The sequence below is a fragment of the Zonotrichia leucophrys genome, chromosome 2 (assembly GCF_028769735.1).
Source record: "Zonotrichia leucophrys gambelii isolate GWCS_2022_RI chromosome 2, RI_Zleu_2.0, whole genome shotgun sequence".
Taxonomy (NCBI): domain Eukaryota; kingdom Metazoa; phylum Chordata; class Aves; order Passeriformes; family Passerellidae; genus Zonotrichia; species Zonotrichia leucophrys.
Genome location: NC_088171.1, coordinates 42,517,265 through 42,537,274, shown reverse-complemented (window position 1 = coordinate 42,537,274; position 20,010 = coordinate 42,517,265). Strand labels below are relative to the sequence as shown.

The 20,010-nt window shown below is 41.6% G+C and overlaps 1 protein-coding gene across 2 annotated transcripts in view; it reads right to left on the bottom strand.

The window, feature by feature from the left end:
* The window catches only part of CMTM8 (CKLF like MARVEL transmembrane domain containing 8), a 34,894-nt gene extending 16,886 nt beyond the window's left edge, over window positions 1-18,008 (bottom strand). Inside the window, exon 1 of one of the 2 annotated variants that reach the window (XM_064703334.1) lies at window positions 17,729-18,008. In XM_064703334.1, coding sequence (XP_064559404.1) covers window positions 17,729-17,896 — 168 coding nt within the window. In that variant the 5' untranslated portion in view covers window positions 17,897-18,008. The remainder of the gene's footprint in view (window positions 1-17,728) is intronic. The other variant, XM_064703335.1, reaches the window with a different exon arrangement.
* Between the last annotated feature and the right edge of the window lie 2,002 nt (window positions 18,009-20,010).

The window sequence follows — 20,010 nt, the reverse complement described above, 5'->3', positions numbered from 1 at the left end:
GCTTATAAATCAAGATTGGTGAAACTACAAGGCTGAATGATCTTTTTATTTAAGACTCAAATATTATTACATTTTGGAGTTCGGAGTAGAACCTGTAACTGATTTCTTTGAGAATTCACACTCAATTTAGTCCTCTAAACAGTCCTGTCCCCAAACAGGTAGTAGAGAAGTAAAAATAAATCCTATGTGACTCACAGGAGATCCAGGGGCAATTTACTGAGTTGATTTGTGAGGAGACCTATCATTGCACTCATACAATGCCATATGATTTAATTGATTTAAATTTTAGATCTTCATACTATAAAATTATGTGTAGATTTGAGAGCCCACATTTGTCAGGAACATCAGCTACTTGGTGGAAGGACTTAAAAGAGCTTACAGTGCTTCTTTGAGGCAATTGAAATAAAAAAAAAATAAAAAGGAAAACCACATTGGCAAGCTTTTTGAATTCTTGTTTTGAGACATGAACCTAAGATGTGTACAAAGAAAGAAGCTTCCTTGCATTCACCAAGAATGTCAGCTGATGATGAATTTCACATCTCTTCTCAAGACATAAAGGACTTCCAGAGTGCAGCTGCAGTTTAACTCTGGGATAGGATTGCCCCCATCCACCTCAGGAGCTTGGGTGGGGCAGACAAAAAGCTTAATATATTCCTTTTCCTTTACACAAATGCAGTGCCTGGTTCACAAACACATGAGAGTTTTCCTGAGAAGTCCTTCCTGAGAGGGACTACTTCAAGCCAAGCAATAGAGGCATATTTATGGAGGTCATGACCACAGTATAGCCCTTGAGTTCTGAATACTATTTCTCCTTTATAAAGCACTTATACAAATGAAATGTGCAGGCTTGATCTGCTGTGCTCACTGAATACAATGTTTGTTTCTTGCTTTTGGGATGTGCATTGTGAGGAAATGATTGTCCTTGTACAGAAAAACTAGGAAAAAAATGCAGTAACTGTCTGTAATCTCATTTACTTTTTTCTTTTATTATTTAAACTGCAGAAGCAGATTCTGAGATCAAAAGATATAGGGCCATTTTTATCTGTCTGAACATGTCTTCCCCAATGTGGCTATTTACTATTTTTTTTATTAGTACAACTACTACTGTTTCTTATTGGAACATGATGGCAGAAGGATTTGTTCTTCTGATCCAATAAAATCACATACATGAAAAGTCTTCCTTAACCTTGATATTGCCTCTTTTACAGACACACAAACTCTTCCTTTGAAAGAAGTTTTGCAGCACTCTATCATCCTTCTTCCCATTTCCCCTGAAGGGACATACTTCCTGAGGGTAGAAAAATACCAGCTTCTCAATAAATAGCAATGATTTTGTAATTTAATTTTAACATTTGGTGCATGTGAAATACACATATACAAAAAAGTAATTTTGCCATTGTTTTTACATTAATAAGGTGAATTATTTTTAAAGGAGAATCCCTAACAATGACTACCTTATGAATTATAAATTATTATTTATGTAGTTCACTTTGTTTAAAGGCTGTCTGCAAGAGAACAATGCTGTATACAGCTGCTTTATTAATAATGTCACTGGCTCTTTGTTGCTATTTTTACATCTCCATCTTCCTGTTAGGCCATGTAAATAGAGATGCCTAAAATTAGCGGGCATGCAGCATTGTTTCACAAATCTTAGCTGCTACATTAAAATAGGAAGCTTATTACTTCTTTGGGAATAACTTTTATTCTGCCCCACAGCTAAGATACAAAGTCATAAAGCCAGATATGATGCAATGGAAAATTCAAAGGGAGTACCTGCTATGAAAACCTATTGCTGCATTCTTCATCCATTTAAACAGGAGGAAATCCTTAACTGCTTATTCAAAAAACCTTTAGACTGAAAATATCTTTTAATTTCCACAGCTGAAAACCACAAAAATTGATTTTGTACAATACAGAATTTTTTCTTGCTGTGAGCCAGAATCTTCTCGTCATCAAAAGTTGAAACAATTCCCCTTGCCCAACAAACAGAGGAGAAAATAAGATGATAAAGAAATAAGGAATCTGCATTCAGATCTGTTGTTGTCTGCCTATTAAGAAGCAGACTACTTCTATATTGAGTCTCAGGAATAATAATCCAACCCTAAGGACTGTGATTCACATTTTTAGGTAAAGTTCAAAGATTTTACAAAGACTGATCCACATGTTGTAGAAGCATCTCAATGAAAAATCCTTTTCCTTCTCTGACAAAATTGCTTTCTTTCCTGAGTACACTTTGCAATAACAACACAGAAGAACTGCATGCCTATAAATATTTAACACTTGCATATGCTGTTCTGGAGGCATTTATGTTCAACGACCTCACTGTCAGAAAGGACCATTTTGGCCATGTTGCCAATGGCATAAAGATTTCAACTTACAACATGCTTTTTGGAAAGAGATGACACCTTGGCACAAGTGTTGCAATGATAAAATTCATCTTGTCTCTAAAAAAACTGCCGTAATGTCTACTGCTTTCATTGGTGAAAAACCCCAGCCCCATTTCTCATCTGAATTTTTCTGAAGTCAGTTTCAAGTCACGTCCTTTTCCAAAATGTCCATCTGTCACCAATATATCAAAGATAACTTTGAACTAAGGGCCATATCCAAAATTGTTGACAAGACACAATTGAACAAGAGACAATCAGAAATACTAGCATTGCTTCTGGCAACAAGCTACATTGGGTTTTTTAATTCTGCTTTATCTTTCTCTTTATTATTTTTGTGGTAATAATAGAAAGAGTTGACTTTGAAGGAATCAAGAACAAATCCAGAATTAAGTTTTCAACAGAGGCCTACATAAGACCTATATAAGGCTTGTTACTACTCTTCCACATTTAATGTTTTGCAGAGATGTTTAGGGTACTAAACAAGCAACTTTAGGGTGAACAATTATATGCAAGTGAAAATATTAATGCCAAACGAAAAAAAATTAATTGGCCAAACAAGTAAAACAACTCTACACATGAGTCATACTTTTAGTGAACTCCTTTTCCTCAAGCTCCATAACTTTATTTTCAAGGTTCTGAAGAAAAAAGTCCACAAGCCTGAAGGACTTCCCACAGCCTGTCTGCTCTCCATAATAAATACTCAAGCAGTGCATGCAGTATAAAAGAACAAAGTAAAAAGGTCTGTGGGATACCTGACACTCGAAATTCAAACTACCAAAGTCATAAATTAAGTATACATGCCTATTTGTGGGGCAGGGTATAATGTTCTCCAACTGCTTCAATGGGCCTTATGTAAACAAAGAACAGAACAACTGGTGACAAATGCCAGCTTTCTAGTGCAAGAAAAAAGTCTTCAATCAAGGAAAAAAATCCCCCTCAATCCATTGGCTTATCCAGATTTAAATATGTGAGCAGAAATGATTTAATGTCCCTCAGATGTTTGCCCTGCTGTTGTGCCAGAGGTTAATGCCCTGCAAGGGTGACTGCAGACAAAGCTGCTCCTCAGTCACTGCACTCTAGTGCTCAGTGTATTTGAGGTAAACAAATCACTGGTTTGTGGTATCACCACAGGCTAGAATGTGAACTGCAGTGAACAGCAAGGCATGGAGACCTTGTCAGCTGTCTGCATTTATAAGCTATCAGTCTGCAACTAGAAATTTTGTATTTGCCTCCCATAATGCATAAACACAGAAATGCCAAGAGCTGCTGCTCTCACTGCATTCCCTCATGCTTCACTGTCTCCACAATACAGCTAATATATTTTGGGTTTTCAAGAATTTTTCAGTCCATTTCTCCTCTAAATCTGATTTCCCAATACAGCTCACAGATGTCAGAATGGCTACAAACTACAGGGATTACTGTGGATTAATGAATCCCTCATGGCTGAAAGTGTTTAGAGCAATTACACCTCTTAGTGGTAAGGTATTCCCCACACATTCTCGTTCCAGCTCCTCTGTCAGCAGGGCTGTTTCCTCTGGGAGACAAGCATGTTGTTAGACTGAAAGCTGGTACAACCCCTAGATGGATCTAGCAAAGCACGCAGTCCCAGGCCAGGCTAGAACTTTGTTCTAAATTTCAGGGAAATCTCCTCAGCACATCACGAAACTGAGATAGCACTGCTTGCTCTCCATCCCATCCAGCCTCCACCCATCCTCTGCACTGTCAAAGCCCAGTGAGCAGACTAAGACAGTGAGTTTCATGCACAGACTGAGCTGTGAGAAGGGAAGACAAGGCTCCCACAGCACCGAGCACTTGGTGATGAGAAAGGCAGATAAATGGAGGGCAGTCACCTTGTCAGACTCCACCACCAAGCAGTTTGGAGTCAACCACCACTGCTGTGCTCAGTCACAGCTCGGGCTGAGGGGAGCTGTGACTGGGTCAGCTGCTGGGGCAGTGCAGGCAGCTGAAAGTACCAATATCCAAAAATGCAGCCACTGGCTTTGTCAAAGGCTGTCTGCGTGTGAGCTGTGATTCGCGAGCAGCAAGTGATGCAGCACATGCCAAGGTCATGGGGAGGAGAGCTCTAGGTAAGGTAGCAACAGCCAAGTTGCTGAGGGGTTACAGGCAGAGTGAGGGTGTGCTCTGCACTTGCTTTGGGGGAAAAACACTTTGAAAATATCTTTCACTGCACACAAGCTTTTTTTTTAAAAAGCCTCCATATCACTATGCAAGCTTACAACTTGACCTTCCCACCCAAACGGTTCTTCTGGAAAACCCAAGCCTTTTCCTGTAGTGCTGTTTATATTACAGCATCCCAATATACACAATCAACTAAATTATATTTACTTAGCTAACTTCCACACCTTTTCCCCTTTCTATTTCCTCAGATTTGGATCACAGCTTTCTTCTGCCTAATATTTTCTTCCCTAGAATGACAATAGTGCAGATACAATAATGAGGTGTTACCAGCCTTTTGTTCAAGTGCTCTTTGTTGAGTATTTCAGCTATTTACTGCCCCCTCAGAAGTTCCTGTTTTCCCACTGAGGGGGGAAGGGAAAGCCTGTACAATGGTATGGCAGCTTTTTGTTCAAAAAGTTTGTGTGCAGAGATATTTAGCACATTTTCCCTGCAAAGCCTGGTTTTACTAGTTTCAAATTAAAAAGGGAAAAAAAATCTTCAAATAACTTTAAAAATTTTATACATATATAGAAAGTAGTACTAAAAAAGTAGTACTTTGCAGATATCCCTTTCTTCAAGCTATGAATTATTGCTATATCAAAATGCCCACATCCACACACACTGAAAACTCAGCCCACTATGATGAAATGCGCACACACACAGAGGCATGTAGTGTAATCTCCTACTGCCAACAATATCACAGGTCTTAGCACATAAAACCAAGAAACCAAAAAGGAATTAGGGCACTGAAAGGCATCACAAGCTGGGGGCTTTGCTAGTTCACACAAAGGGAAAAGGAAGAGCACAGCATGCACAGCAATTTGTCTTTGATATAGGAAAAGGCATATATTGTTTGATAATCCAGTGATAAGGCAGGACAGCTATGGGACAAACCCATCTGTTGTACTGAATAAACAAATTCAGATTGATAGCTGTGATGCTGAGCTGTTTTGATACACAGAATTTAATAGAATCATGATGTGGATGTAAAAAAATCATCAGTGTTTCATTACAAAATAAGGTATGTCCTGGGACTGTGGGAAAGGAGCTCTGAAGAAATACATAAATTAGGCAGCTGGGTTATAAAAGAGCATGTCCAAGCAATGGATCTGAACAGCTTCCCCTTTCACCATCTATCAGCTAGATGTTCAAGCCAAAGAAACTGTGCACAAGAAACAGGTAGCATGACAGGGAACTTTTGGGGTAATTTGGTACCAAGTGGGTTAACTATGCCTGTTATCCTCCCAAAGTCAATTTTAGCACAACAGGTCAACACGGAAATGGTACAAGCTGTTAATTAGGCTCCTCCTGATCTGAATCTAATTTGACAGCAAGTGCTCCATGCAGGATTAGAGAGGAAAGGTCTTAAGGGAGGTGATCTCTTTTATCAGACTGTTCCTTGGCCCTGGCAGAAGAAACCCGAGGGGAAAGTTCCTGGGCATACCCTTTTCTTCTGTGCCAAACGGAAGCAACAGCAGAGCTGCCTCAACCAAACGCTACCAAGGGGATAGGAAACGACTCTCGGGAAGGAGCCGCTGTCCTGAGGAGTCTGACAAACAATGCCAGCGCTGATTAGAGCACACAGACTGCATGGTAGGATGGCTTTCATGTTCCTTTCATGTTCTCTTCATTTCGTGTGCAGATATGGCGGGATGGCTGAAGTCAATGGGAAATTCACAACAGGTTTTAAGAGCATCAAGAACTGATTCATTAAAACCTTCTCTTCATAACAATATTGTTTGTGTACATTAGATCTTAATCTGATTTTGTTCCCATCAACTCATCCAGACTGTATTTGCACCAGTTCTCAGGGTCATCTTCTTGCTCGTGTACACTGTTCATGCAACATGTAATCTACAGAAACACCAACCAACACAAGTCAAAATTAAGTGTTCTTTTTAAGTTCACTTCTCTGCCATTTTTTTAAACTGAGACCTAAATTGAAGAGGCATTTTGAAATTAAGCTAAATTTTTAGAGTGAAAATTACTTCAGACACAGTATAGGGTGGGTTGGGTTTGTGGGTTTTTTTGGAGGTTTTTTGGGGGGAGAGGGATTTTTCTTTTGGTTTGTGTTTTTTCTTTTTTTTACCACCCCCAAGACTAGCATTATACTGTACAGCTTAATAAGGAGAGTGAAAATTAGATGTAACCCACCTTAGAGAATTCCTTTTCATTTATTGCTGTGTACTCAGTTTAATTTTAACTTGAGCTGGTAAAACACTTTACAAGAGACCCCATCTCACCTCTAACACATTATCTTGACTTGCTTACTTCAGGCAAACATTTGCTAGATAGTTGTCTGTTACTGCATAAAGAGAATGTCAAGTTCTTTGTACAAGCGTCTGGTCACGTTTCATGATTGCCAAAGTCTAGGAAGAAATCCCCAGTTTGAAAAAAAAACTGCTTGGAAACCTCATTCTCCTGGGTAAAATTCCTACCATTTTTGCTGAGAAGTTAAACAGAAAATCCTTTCAATATGCCAAATGGAACAATGAAATTGTACCTAGTAATATATAAGCTGTTTATCACTGTTTCACTCATGGCAAGTTCCATCATTAAATTACAGTTCCACAGGCCTGTGTTGTATGTTCAAGATTAGTTTTGTACATCTTTACATGGATGCTCATGTTTCAAACAGAAAACACACCACAAGAGGAGCCCTCTCTTTAAGTAGGTCATTACTTTCCTCTTGCACACTGCCTTTTAAAGTTAAGTCCCAGCAGTATAAGAATGTACTCAAAAGTGTAAAATAAGGATTGTGGTTTTCCAAAATTAAATAGAAGTAGTTTCCCAATGACAACTGTCTTTCTGTCAAGTATGAATTTATTTGGCATCCAAACTCCTTCCCATGCATTAGGAGAACTAAAAAGAACACTAATTAATGTATTGATTTGTACTGTGCTATATCTTAGTAACAGCATGGGGAAGGGAAAATACTTTCAGCTTGGAGGCCAACTGGCAATGACTGTTGACAGTAACTGTTATGACTGCATTGCACAGTCCAGTGAACGTGGCTTATGCACATAGAGGGGCCTTGAAGCATCAACCAGAAATTCCAGCAGGGATCTTGCTTTTCCATGCCGCCTGAATCTCTTATATTGAAGAGCTTTTCAGCCTTTTTCATCTTTCACTGAGATCACCACAAGATTGTAGTTGGTCTCAAATAATCCAGCCTGTTTTATGCCTTTTGTTTTAGAAAAAAAGTTGCATTCTGGATGAATGCAAGAACTAAACATGTCACAATACTCACGAACAACCTCCTAAATCACTGTATCAATATCAGTATTTCTAATCCTGTTCTAAAGTACTATGGTATTTTTCATAGCTTTGTCCACCCACAGCTTTATGAAACCATTAAAGATGGATGTCTCATACCGAGCAGAGCCTGTTCTTTCAGTTGCCCAACACCTCCTCTCCTAAAACAACATTTTGCCAAATTTTTAGTGAGGGAGCTGCATTTTCTACGTTGATTTTCTCTGTCAAGCCTGAAGAAGAGCAGATGAAAATCATGCAAAGCAGACCTTTGCCAAGAGGGCTTGAAGAAATGAGGCAGGGAGACAAAACAAAACCAAACCAAACCCATCACAGAAGAGAGATGGGAAATTAGGCCTTGGGACAGAGGCAGAGGGGTGGACGAGAGAGAGGGACAAACATGTTGAAATACTTGGAGCTAAGTATGCAACACTTCCAGAAACGAGTTCTTCACACATCCTAATTCTATCCTTGGTTAAGCACACATTATGCTATAGCCTATAATTTTCTGACCACATACTTTCCCCTTCTCTACACCACCACCTGCATGCAGCAACAGAAAGGAAAACCTCCTTCAGAACTAATGCCTCCCCTTATTTTGCTTTCTGCCTGTTTACTTGCATGGCCTGCAGAACTGCAACTCAGCTTTGCATTTGGGCTCTTGAAAAACACTGTGTTATCTGTATTGCCCCACAAGTCCATCAATAAATTATTAAACACATCTCTGAGACAGAGTAGTATGCTATCCCAATTTTAGACAGTGCACTAAAATTAGGGTCAAAAGCCAATTCTTGCCAAATTTCTGGAAAATTCTTTTCCCACAGCATTTATTATGGCAGTGCATTTTGCATCTTCAGAACACAGAGCTCCTACTGACTTTCAGACACATCTGAGAACTAATTGGCTTTTCTGCAACTCAGACCCAAAGCTGGGGATTCAGAAAACAAGGAGTAGAGTGAACACAATGAAATGCAGGGCTTACTTGCCTTGTCTAGCATCCCATAGGAACATTGTGGTTCAAGGAGAAGATAAAAATCAAATTTTCCAAGGAAGCAATTAGCCAGGAGACCATCCTCTCCCTTTGAATAATCCCTTTCCTTACTCACAACTTGACTTCCTCCAATGCTGTGTGCACAATACCCCAGTCACGCCTAGAAAAGCCCTTCTGTGCAATGACCATGACAGAAGTTTCTTGATAAAAAAACCACAATCAAGCAGGTTTTGACTGGATTCCAGTCCAACCTGCACACAATTCAATACGAAACCAACACTGCCAGGGTGAAACTAATTTTGGTGCTTAATTTCCAGGACCTTAATAACATAATAATGTTTTTTGATTGTAATTATTAAGTGCCTATACACATGCAAGCTCTTTGAAACAGCACATGGGGTCCCTGATAGCAAGGTACATCACTGCTTACAAATTAAACTACAACTAAATCAGCACAAATGCTGTCATTTTTTGGTCTTTTTTCCCCACTAAGAGCTGAATTATAGCACTGCTCTCCCCAGCATGTATCATAGTTGCGTCCTGAGCCTGTAAAGGACAATTGTGCATTTGTTTATGCTTTCCAACCTACAGCAGTAGTAACAGGCAATCACCACGGACTCACCTTCTCCTTGCCTGATCCTTGTCAGTCTGCCCTGCAGTGGCTGTTTCTGGCTGGGCACAACCAAGGCTGATGCTATCAGCTGAAGTGTCATTTTAAAGGCACATTGTAGATGTTTTCCTTTTGGTAGAGGATTATTTTTTAAACCTCTTCCGCTGTCCCTCAGTGCTGAATTCCTGCCTGCAACACTGCCTCAGTTTTTAAGTTTCACTTACAGTTGGCTCAAAACCATGCTGCCCCATTCAGCTATTACCTGCCATATGAGCTGAAGCCTTTGGAATACCATTACTGTTGAATGCAGAGAACCTTCGCTAAAATATATATTAAAGGGACAGACAGGGAAAAAAAAGAAAAAAAAAAGCCCAGAAAGATTTTTTAAAAAGGGAGCCTGTTAGCAGCTGCACAACTTCGAGGCTAAATAAATGGATCCATGCAAAGACAGTGTCACCTTGAATTTATTTAAATTCAGGCCTGGACACAGCAGCCACATTTAAAGCTGACGATACAAACTGTTCTTATTTTCTGGTATAAAGCAGAGGTTCTTGACAGATTTCCTTTCAAGTTGTGCACATTAGGCTACCAGTCAAAGACCAGAAGTGATTACCAGAGTATGATCAGAGAGGCTGCTTTTCCCACATGGCCTCTTTCCAGGGTCCTGCTTGGGATGTTTTCAATTTACTTATTCTTCATAACTAGATTATGATATATCCAGAGACTGACACCTTACTGATTATTACCACACCTACTTACTTTGTCTCAGTTCTACAAAATCTGATTTTAGCACATCTTAAATCAGACCAGAAACATTGTGGCTGCCCAGAACAAACTGCACAGACTGCATGCCTCTAACAATACCAATTTGCTGAAACTGGTTTTGCTTTGCTCTGAAGATTTTTCTCTCAGCAAACCTGTGCTTGCATCAGTGTCATCTGCACACCCATAGCTTGCAAAAATGGTCAGTGTAAACACTCAATATTGTTCTCTAGCTTGGCAAAAATGCAGTCACGCCCAGGACTGATCCAAGCCTGTGCAGTGAAGAGGTCTGGCAAAGCCTGGATACCGTGTTAATGTGTGTAGAACCAGGAGCTCAGCCTCTTCAAGTTCATTAACATAAGCATGACACCAAACTTTCCTTGGACCAGTCCCAGGTGCCACTGAAAGCAGTGACTTGATTCTTTCCTTACTCAGTCCCTCCTCCAGGGGAGTTTCAAGAGCCTTACACCTGATCTGGTCCTTTCAGAGGCAGGTGAATTAGTGCCAGCAGCTTCCATGGGGAACTGGCTCAGGCCACAGGAACAGAACTACCTTGCCAAAGGCCTGATGGATGCTAAAAGCTATTTGCTGTTTGACACTAAAAAAAAAAAAGAGCTAGGTCCTCTCTGCAAGGACACACTTATTGCTGTTTTTCTGGAATTCAAAGGGGAAAAAGTGCAGAAATATCACACAATACAATATGTACTTTATCCAAAATAAAAAGAAGTTAAGACTTATTTATAGATATATAAATGTATGTGTACACATATATATGCATATTTGTCTGCATGACCATTATAAACAAAATATATGGCACTGTTATTCCCAGAAGAGAACAGGAAAAAACAGTAGGGTGAATGAGAAGGCAATCAACAAACAAGAAAAAAACATCATCATTCCCTCCACACTTCCCATTCTGAAGGGTTCAGAGTCCCCAAGAGAGTTTTTCTGCAGTTTTGAGATTCTTCTTTTTAAGCAGAATCTTTCAGGCACCTCTGCTCCAACCCTGCCTGTTGGCATTACACAGGAGGTTCAGAGCACAGAACAGACACATCAGTGGGCTCCCCAGGTATACAGAGTATTCCCACCCAAAGGGCAGGGAGTGAAAGGCATCTGCTTTTGCTCTGGAAGCAGCATTTTGTTAATGGACTCAGAAACCTGGGGGCCATTAATGATTTTGCAAGAATCCAGTGTAACCCATAGGCAACTTCTTTCTGTGTCCTTTTCCTGCTCACCTTTTTACTCTGCTGCCAACAAATACACCTCTTCATCATACACTGCATGGAATACAGGGGGTTTTAGATAGGCATACACCACTTCATGATCCTCTGATCTGCAGGCTTAACAGTATATAATCAATAATTCCAAACAAAAAGCAGGAATGACAGTGTAGAAAGAGAAAAAAAAATATAACACAATGGGAGAAAAAAAATCCCAACAATCTGAACTGAACAACAAATGAACAACCACAAAGAAAAGAGAACAGACAAGTCCAGGATTAGGACAAAATGCACCATCAGGTGTCTCCATCTTTATCAGGTATCTGGCATTATCACTGTCTTCCCATGGCATGATTACCCAGGGATTTGGGACTCCTGTGCATACCTGGGAAAAGGCAATTTTCAAGAATGCAGTCACAGTCTGTTTACAACTATATCATTGACCTTTGTCCTCAGACCACGATGGTCCCCTCAGCACTTACCCTCACAAAGGACTCACACCCAGCCACAGCATCACGCTAAAGCTAAGCACCTGGGAAGCTCTGCCTAGTCCATTAGGAATAATGGGAGAACTGCACATTTCACTGTCATACAGACACAGGCCACTGAAGCCCCAAAAGATCTATTTATTTATTTAAAATTAAGTTTGTGCACATCAGAATTTTTGCAGGCACAAAAGAAAAATAATTTCTAGACTTTGGGGGCGAGGGGGGGAGGATTTGTATTATATTCACTACCCACCCAACAACAAAGTAGATGTTTAAGTATGACTTGAAAGCATTCTTCTCATGAAGAGATAAAGACATTTCATACGTGTTGTACCTTAACTCTGACGTATTGAGAATATTTTGCATTTTTGACCTTTGGTAAAATATCTTCATTCAGTTTAAGAGGCATTTTCACCCTCCTACCATTTTAGCCCTAACACTGTTTCTATCATCACTTGGAGCATGTTCAAAGGGTTCTGTTTCCTTGTGCCCCCCAAACAGTTCTCTCTTCCCAAGGAAACACCCTGATCTTGTCCAGGAAACCAAAGACCTTACAGGAAACAGAACTTTAAATAACTATATGATCCTAAAGGAAGATGGAAATCATATAGATGTGTGTATTCAGTACACTAAAGACAGCTAAGGGTTAGCAGTGGAACAACAGCACCTAAAAAAGGCAGAACTGAAACCTGACTTGAGCAAGAGTTTTGTCTGATCAAGACCAAAGGAGAGAGCTGAGAGTTTATATTGTGTGTTTTCTTATTCGTGCATAGGAGCATGAAGCTGCTGGATGAAGTGACTGACTAGACACTACAGGATTTGTTTTTTTCCATTCAGTAATTCAAAGTGAATAATATTAAGATGGTGCTTGTGTACATCTCCTCCAGGCAGAGCACTTGTTCAACATGTCAGGAGGTAGCTCAGTGTTGTCAACTACTTGCAAGCAGACATGCTATGATTGGAGTAAAAATCACCTTATAAGAAAAAAGAAAAACTCACTACTGTTCCTGAAAGAAGAGAAAGTCTTGCAGCCACTCAGGTGAGCAAAGACGCTCTTTGGAACTCCCTCCATGCTTCTCAGTTATTCTTCTGAGCTTTTCCAAGAAATGGGAGGGCAGGAGGAGGATGGTAAATATACATAAAACTCTGAATTGCAGTCAGAGAGGCTGTAAGACTAAAAGAGAATCTAAATGCAAGGAAAGCTTTAAGTAGAATTTTTGTATTTTAACTTTCTCACAGTAGATCATCCCCTCTGTATTACTTCTGTTTTTCTTAACATTTCTATGACTTTATTGCTGAGTTAATTTAACACTTGAATATCAGTAGATGAGTTTGATGCATCTCTCAGGAAAAAGACAAAGGTGAAAAGTCTGTTGAACAAACACTTGCACATTTCCAGTTGTTCTGGTTTTGGCAACCTCAATATCTTAGATCTGACCTAACTTTCAATATCTATTTAATATTCTGAGGGCCACCAGTCTACTAGAATAAACAAAGTCAACAATATTTCCTTTATGAATTAAACCTTCAAAGGTCTAACATTTGAAGAAGAATAATGAACCAGTGATCAAACTTATTTTTATTGTCCAGAAACATAAATTTGAACTCCAATTTTACGTGGTGCTAATAAAGTAAATGAATTCCTATGAGGCTTATATTTCAAGTATCTATTTTATTCTGGGCATTTCAAAGAATAATGTGCACAGAACAGTATAAAGAAATGCAACTGTAAGTACAATTAACTAAAACTTACACCATCACAAGATCTCATGTGCAGCAGCAGCAAAGTATCAATTTTCTAAACCTTTCCAAGCTATATAAGTATTTGTTTTTGTCAAGGTCAAATAGCCATCACAAGCCTTAAAATCAGTAGTGCAAGTTTTACAAGAGACTCCATCTAACAACACATTGGTGTGAAGCAACAATTCGAAGAGATCAATGTCATCCTGCTAGAAAGTAAATATTTTTATAACTACATCCATAGTAACCACAAAACTCTCCACCTCCCCAAAGTGATCCACAATGCTTGACTTGAGAAGCTGATTTAAAGCTCTGAGAAGGTATCACTTGCCATCATTTTTCTTGGCCATAAAAGTCCCAGGAAGATAAATGTAGCTTTTCTGGGCTATCATTTCACAGAAAAGAAACACTCATAAGATATCTCAAGAAATTGCTATACTTGCTCATTTTGAAACTGTAAATCCTCCAGGGGGACTGGTGCTGCTACACTGCAGGAATCAGTATCAATTACTTTATATGATGTATTTTTACTTCAGTGTCAACCCAGGCAATTGACATCTCATTTTCTCATTTACAGACTGTGTAACACCACTTACATCTTCTGTACTACTTTTCACCAATGGATCTCAGTGCTCCTTACAAAGATTAGTACACATATTCCATGAATGGATGAGACATTCTGAGAAGTTAGAGAGATGCAGATAAATTAACCTGCAGAGTCAATGGCCAACTAAGGCCAGTAAATGCAAGTTTCCAGAGTCAGAACCCCCTGCCCTGCCCAGCAAGCACCACTACTTCTGTATATAAGTGCTTTGGACAGCATTCCACACACCAAAGTTGTGTTTTATGCCAGTTTCCAAAGGCCTCTCAGAAACCCAGGGTCAATTTCCATTTTGCTTTTTCCACTGAAATGAACTGACCCCAGTTCTTTCCAAGTGAGTGGCAGGAAACCTTGCACCTGCTCTGGTCATGGAAGCAGACATCAAAGGCAATGGAAATCTGTCAGCACCAGGTAATTTAGCCTACACTTCAGGCTGCATTTCTGAGCTCATTCATGCTAGATGTATGCAGTGCTAGACCAAAAGGCATTACAGAATTAAGATTAACCAGGTTTGGGTACATAACTCTATTACTGCTGAATAGGCACAGTCAGCCTCATCCCACATTTACACAGGCTCTAAAGCAGCTACATAAAGGATGGATAATACCTGATCCATCATAAAACCTGTCTTTATAAAGCTAACTCATTTTGAACAAATTTGAAACAGGAGACCGAGTTAATAGCAGACCAGTGCTTTGCATGACTACAAAGGATCTCTTAGTAGGAACTGTTAAGCTGAATTTGCTGTGCCATTAAACCACAGCCTCAGTGCAGATGTAGGCTGGTTACCAGCACACATGGAAACCCACACAGCAGTTAATTCATCTTCACAGTACGCAAATCAGGGATGTGGGAGCAAAACCTGATCAAGATCCTCCATTTAAGGGGCTGGAATGTTTCATTTATGGGGTAACTTTCTGCTTTTCCATTCTCTTTGGTCAAAGAGTAATACAGATTTGCCCTTTGCCTACACAGAGAAGAGAGTTTCAGAGCCAGGAGACACAGACTGCACCCCTCTTGCTGCATGCACATTGCTGACTGACAGCAGCAATAATCAAATATTTATGCAGCCCCACAGTGCAAACTCTCAGAGCATTTAGCACCATTGTTTAATGCCCCTAGCTCAGCTTTAACATGGACATGGGATCTGGCAGATGAGAAGATGCACTGATAGCAGATATCACTAAAAACAGTCCTCTTCCCTGTCCATGTCACAGATGTCCCAGAGAAGGGGCACCACAAGCAAAGGGATGCTCCTATCACAGCAGCTGTCCTTTAGAGCTCAGAGCTTAGACTGGAAAAGATCTACCAGGCTGAAAACTCCTGAGACTGGATTACATGCTGGTCTTATTTACAGGTTTGCAAATCCTTAGCAGAAGGATTGTGCTATAAGCTGGGGCATCAGAAATATCCTGAAGGGCCAATTGGTACAGGCAAGGCACAACAATCAGAACTGGCTGATTTAGGGTACACAACTCCAATACTGCTGAATATGCACAGCAAGTTTTGAAGTAGAGATCTTGGGATCTCTAGTCATGCTCTGTTAAAGCACATTCTCACTCAGAAAAAAAAAAAGAACATACCAAACTGGTGGAAAATGTTTAACCAAAACCCAATGCCAAATATATATATATAATATACACACACACATAAACTCACTATTTGATTTTAGTAACTGAGGTTCTTTCAGCTAATTCCATATTAAGGTCTTTGCTATATATTTTTGTTTAATTTCACAGAAGAACAGTTAGTCTAGCTTCTTTAAAATAAGTGGAGTTAAGAATTAGAAGTATTTCCTTAAAGGCACTATCTATCAGTACTCCACTTCTGTAGGACCTGCCCTGCACCTTTCAGCTTAATATCAGAACTGTACTCTGTTCTCTCAAATACACCACTGCAAACCTGTAAAAGTTAATCTACATTAGAGACTTCTATTAGCTCCTTTGAGTTGGCCAGGAACTGCTCATTTCACATTTTTTAATTATCCCAGGAGTTAGGAATAGCTGAGAGGAAACAAAATCCCCCTAAAAAGCCTCAGCACTGTTTAGAAAGGTAAGCTGCACGACACCACCTGTCAACACAAAGCAGAAGGCACACTTCCAACAAAGAGTAAGCAGGAGCCTGTCCATGCCCTGTGGCCATGTAGCTCAATGTGAGTGCAGCTGATCCAGTATTCACAGCCAGGATGAATATATGACATTCCAGCAGGGCTCTGGAAAAGCCTTGGGCACCTCTGTAACAATCTACAGTGGGATCACTCTTCAGATAAAGTACTAGAAAGGTACATAACTCCGTTGTAATTACTAACTGAAAAAGAGTGGAAAAGAAAGCAGCTATTATTTCAAAGACTTGTCTATTCACAGATCTACCACAGCTTTGACAGTGAAGCATCTCCTGTATTGAACAGCCAAAACAAGCCTACAATCACCTATCTGCTGGAGATCGACAGAATTCCCAAGGACACTGGCACACAGGACACCAGCTGGAAGCAGGCTCTGACCTCACAGCCCCATCACTATTGGCCTGCACAGCAACCTGGCATCTCAGTGTGCATCCTCTCTCCAATGGCACTGCTCCTGCGAGGTCCCACATCAGCCTGAAGCTTTTTCTGGTTATTTTTACTTTGAAGTCGGCAAAACCAACAGCCATTCCACTGCTCTGGTGAAGCACAATGTTTTAAAGCCTTGAAAACAAATGTGATCTGATAAGTTAATCCCTGAAGCTTCAGTACAACAAAAACTTCACATAGGAAACTCAAAAACTTAGGGCAGCCAGCTCTTTAAGACCCTTAATGATGAATAGTGTAGATGAGTGGAATGAAACAGATCATTTTTAAGAGGAGATGCTGAGTATCTGTTGCTCTACACACAGAGGGCACACGAGCCTGCAGAGGGATCCCGGCGTTGTGCAGTTCAGCGCCTACCACTAAGGCAAGTGACCGAATTTAGCACTGCCTGGCCCTCTGTACGCTCATTTACACCTTATGGACTACCTGCAAAAAACAAATTCACTACCAAACTCAAAAGGTGTCCGTTCATCTCCCACTCTGCACAGGTGTACCTAAGCAGTAAGAATGTAAGGAAATGGGGGGTTTTTTAACCTAAGAAACAAAGATGAATTGTTTAATAAACTCTCACATCATGCCTATTCGTGTGTTATCAAGTGCAAAGCATACACAACCAATGTGGCTACAGAAAAGTCTCCGAAACTCAGCTCCCTGTCTGCCAAAACTCGTCTTTCCGCTACGGGACGAGATGATACCGCAGATATCACGGGAGGCTGAGCAGACCGCGTGTGCCCTGCGCTCCTTTTCCACTTTCCAGGCGGGACATTTGTGCCGCCGCCGCAGAGCTGCTCTTGCTTCCGTGGGCTCGTCCTTCCCCGCGCTCACCTGCGGGCAGGGCCCCGCACGGGGGATGCGCTGAGGGACGCCCCGACCCCTCCTCACCCCAGCGCCGCCCGAGGCTCCCCCGCCCCTCCGCGCCCACGGCGCACTCACAATCTCGGTCACCATGAGGAGCCCGGGCACGGTGCGCAGGAACTCCCTGTCGTAGGCGAGGGTGCTGGAGCTGGCCGACAGGTTGGCGGTGAAGGAGCTGCTGGTGGTGGTGACCGTGTGCGAGCGCGGGCGCGGCGGCTGCTCCTGAGGCGGCACGGGCGGCTCCATGGCCGGCGCGGCTGTCGCCGGACGGGCGGCGCGGAGGCACCGCCGCTCGCCGCTTTGTGTGGCCCCGGCGCCGCGGGCAGCCCCCGCCTGGGCCAGGGGGAGGAGGAGGAGGGTGCTCGGCGCCCGGGGCCGGCCGGGGAGGCGGGTCCGGAGCGGGGCCGCCCGCCCCGGAGACCGCCCAGCCCTCCCGCCGCTGCCCCCGGGGCGGGACAGCGCTGCCGGTGCGAGGCATCCCCAGAGCTGGCGAATGAGGTACAAAGCGCGTCCCCTCTCAAAACGATCACTGACTTCGCAGACTTTTGTACTCTTGGGATCCCGTCTGCTTCCAGTGCGGCTGAGGAGCCAGGCTGAGCCACTGCTGTGTGTGCCACAGCCCCTTGGAGGGGCCAGCCGCATGCCACGGCAGTCATCGTGACAGCTCCGGGCTGTCACCCCTGGCTCCAAAGGCCCCAAAGGCTGGCAGGGGCCGTGCTGTGCCACAGGTGGCTGTCCCCGCTGGCTGCCATCGCCTGCGAGAGGAGAGGAACAGCCGCAAAGTGCCGCGGGCGGGGAACAGGAGTCTAGGAGCTAACACAGCCCTCCCAGAGCTGGAAATGGGGGTTTGCTGGGGTCCGCCAAATAACCGAGAGAATGAACAGCGCAAAAGACTTTTAAAAGCTATAAAATCACTGGAAATGTAAAGTATGAAGTCATTATTGACCCATGGCAGTGCTGAGCTGTTCCTTAACCTGTATTTTTCAGTACTCCAGTCTGAAGTGTCATTAAAAAAACCAAATCCAAACACTTCTGGATCTTTTAAAAGCTTCTAAAGAGATCTTCCATTCCACAAAAACCATGGGGTTTCAACAAGAAGCAAGCAGGTTATAGTTATTTTCAACGTTCAGGAACTCTAATTAGCGAAGGATTTTGCGGCCATTCAGTAAAAATGAAGTGTTTTCCACATGTCTGGAGGCTATTGTCCTTGAATTGTTTACTGCTGCTCTCCCACTGGATAACAAAGGCTGGATTTTGTGGTATTACCTTTCAGCAAGGGACTGAAGCAGCTGGGGAGGGAGGAGGAGTAGTATGGGCGAGTTTCTCCCAGAAATACAGGAAACATGAATTACCCAGAGGAACTGTTCTTATGCATTATTGTGCCTCCACTCACAGCGTGTGTGTGTCACAGTACAGGCTCCATGGGCTCCTTGGAACGTGGATCTTGGCTCAGGCTCTGTGGAGCCTTCGTGCCCTCTACACTCTGACTAGGAAAAGAAGTATACTCTGATTGGGTCAAAATATGCAATTTGGTGAAGCCTTTCAATGTAAATGTTTTAGACACTGGTGACTTTTAATTTAAGATGGCAGAAGAAATGTGGCAGAGTTTTGCAAACATGAACTGCAGGTCATCATAACACGATGCCTGTCACTTGACATGATAAGATATACAGATAGCATCTTTTTCCTTTTGTTTTTCTTTTTTTTTTCTTTTCAAGGAAAAAAAGAGACCATTAATACACACTCAAACCACTGAACACAACTCCTTAATCATGAAACAAGGAATTTTATACTTTTTGGCAAAACTTCTTTTTTTTTTGTGACATTAACAGGATTATGGGCTTTTTTGTGTTGCTATTTTATCTCTTTCTTTTATATAAGAGTTGATATTTAAAGGAACAGAACACACCTGTGCACTGGTCTGTCTGGAGGCCTGCTTCAACTGGCTTGCAAGTAAAAAATGCTTTATCTGATTGTTCAGCACTGCCAAGGTTCCTTCCAATGCCAGAGCTGCTTTGCCATACCCCTGTTGCTGTTTGTGAGGATCCATTGTAACTGCATCGATTTTCCTCTCTGAGAGATTCCTGTTTTTCAGTTTTCCATCTAGAAGATCAGTAAGTAAAAGGGAGGAAATGTGGGGCTAAAATTCATGCTGCTATCAAAATTAACACTAATTTCAGAGTTGTTTGAGTCATTCACATCACTTTCCCTTTGAGAGCTGGTTTATTTTACACTGGATGTATATTCTCACCATGTTTCCAGGATGTTATGAACTGGTCTCAGTGTTCATGCATAATTCTAAAACTCTTTATTTATACCCTAAACTCTTGAGGGTCAGTGTTGGTTTTCTTTCAGCCATC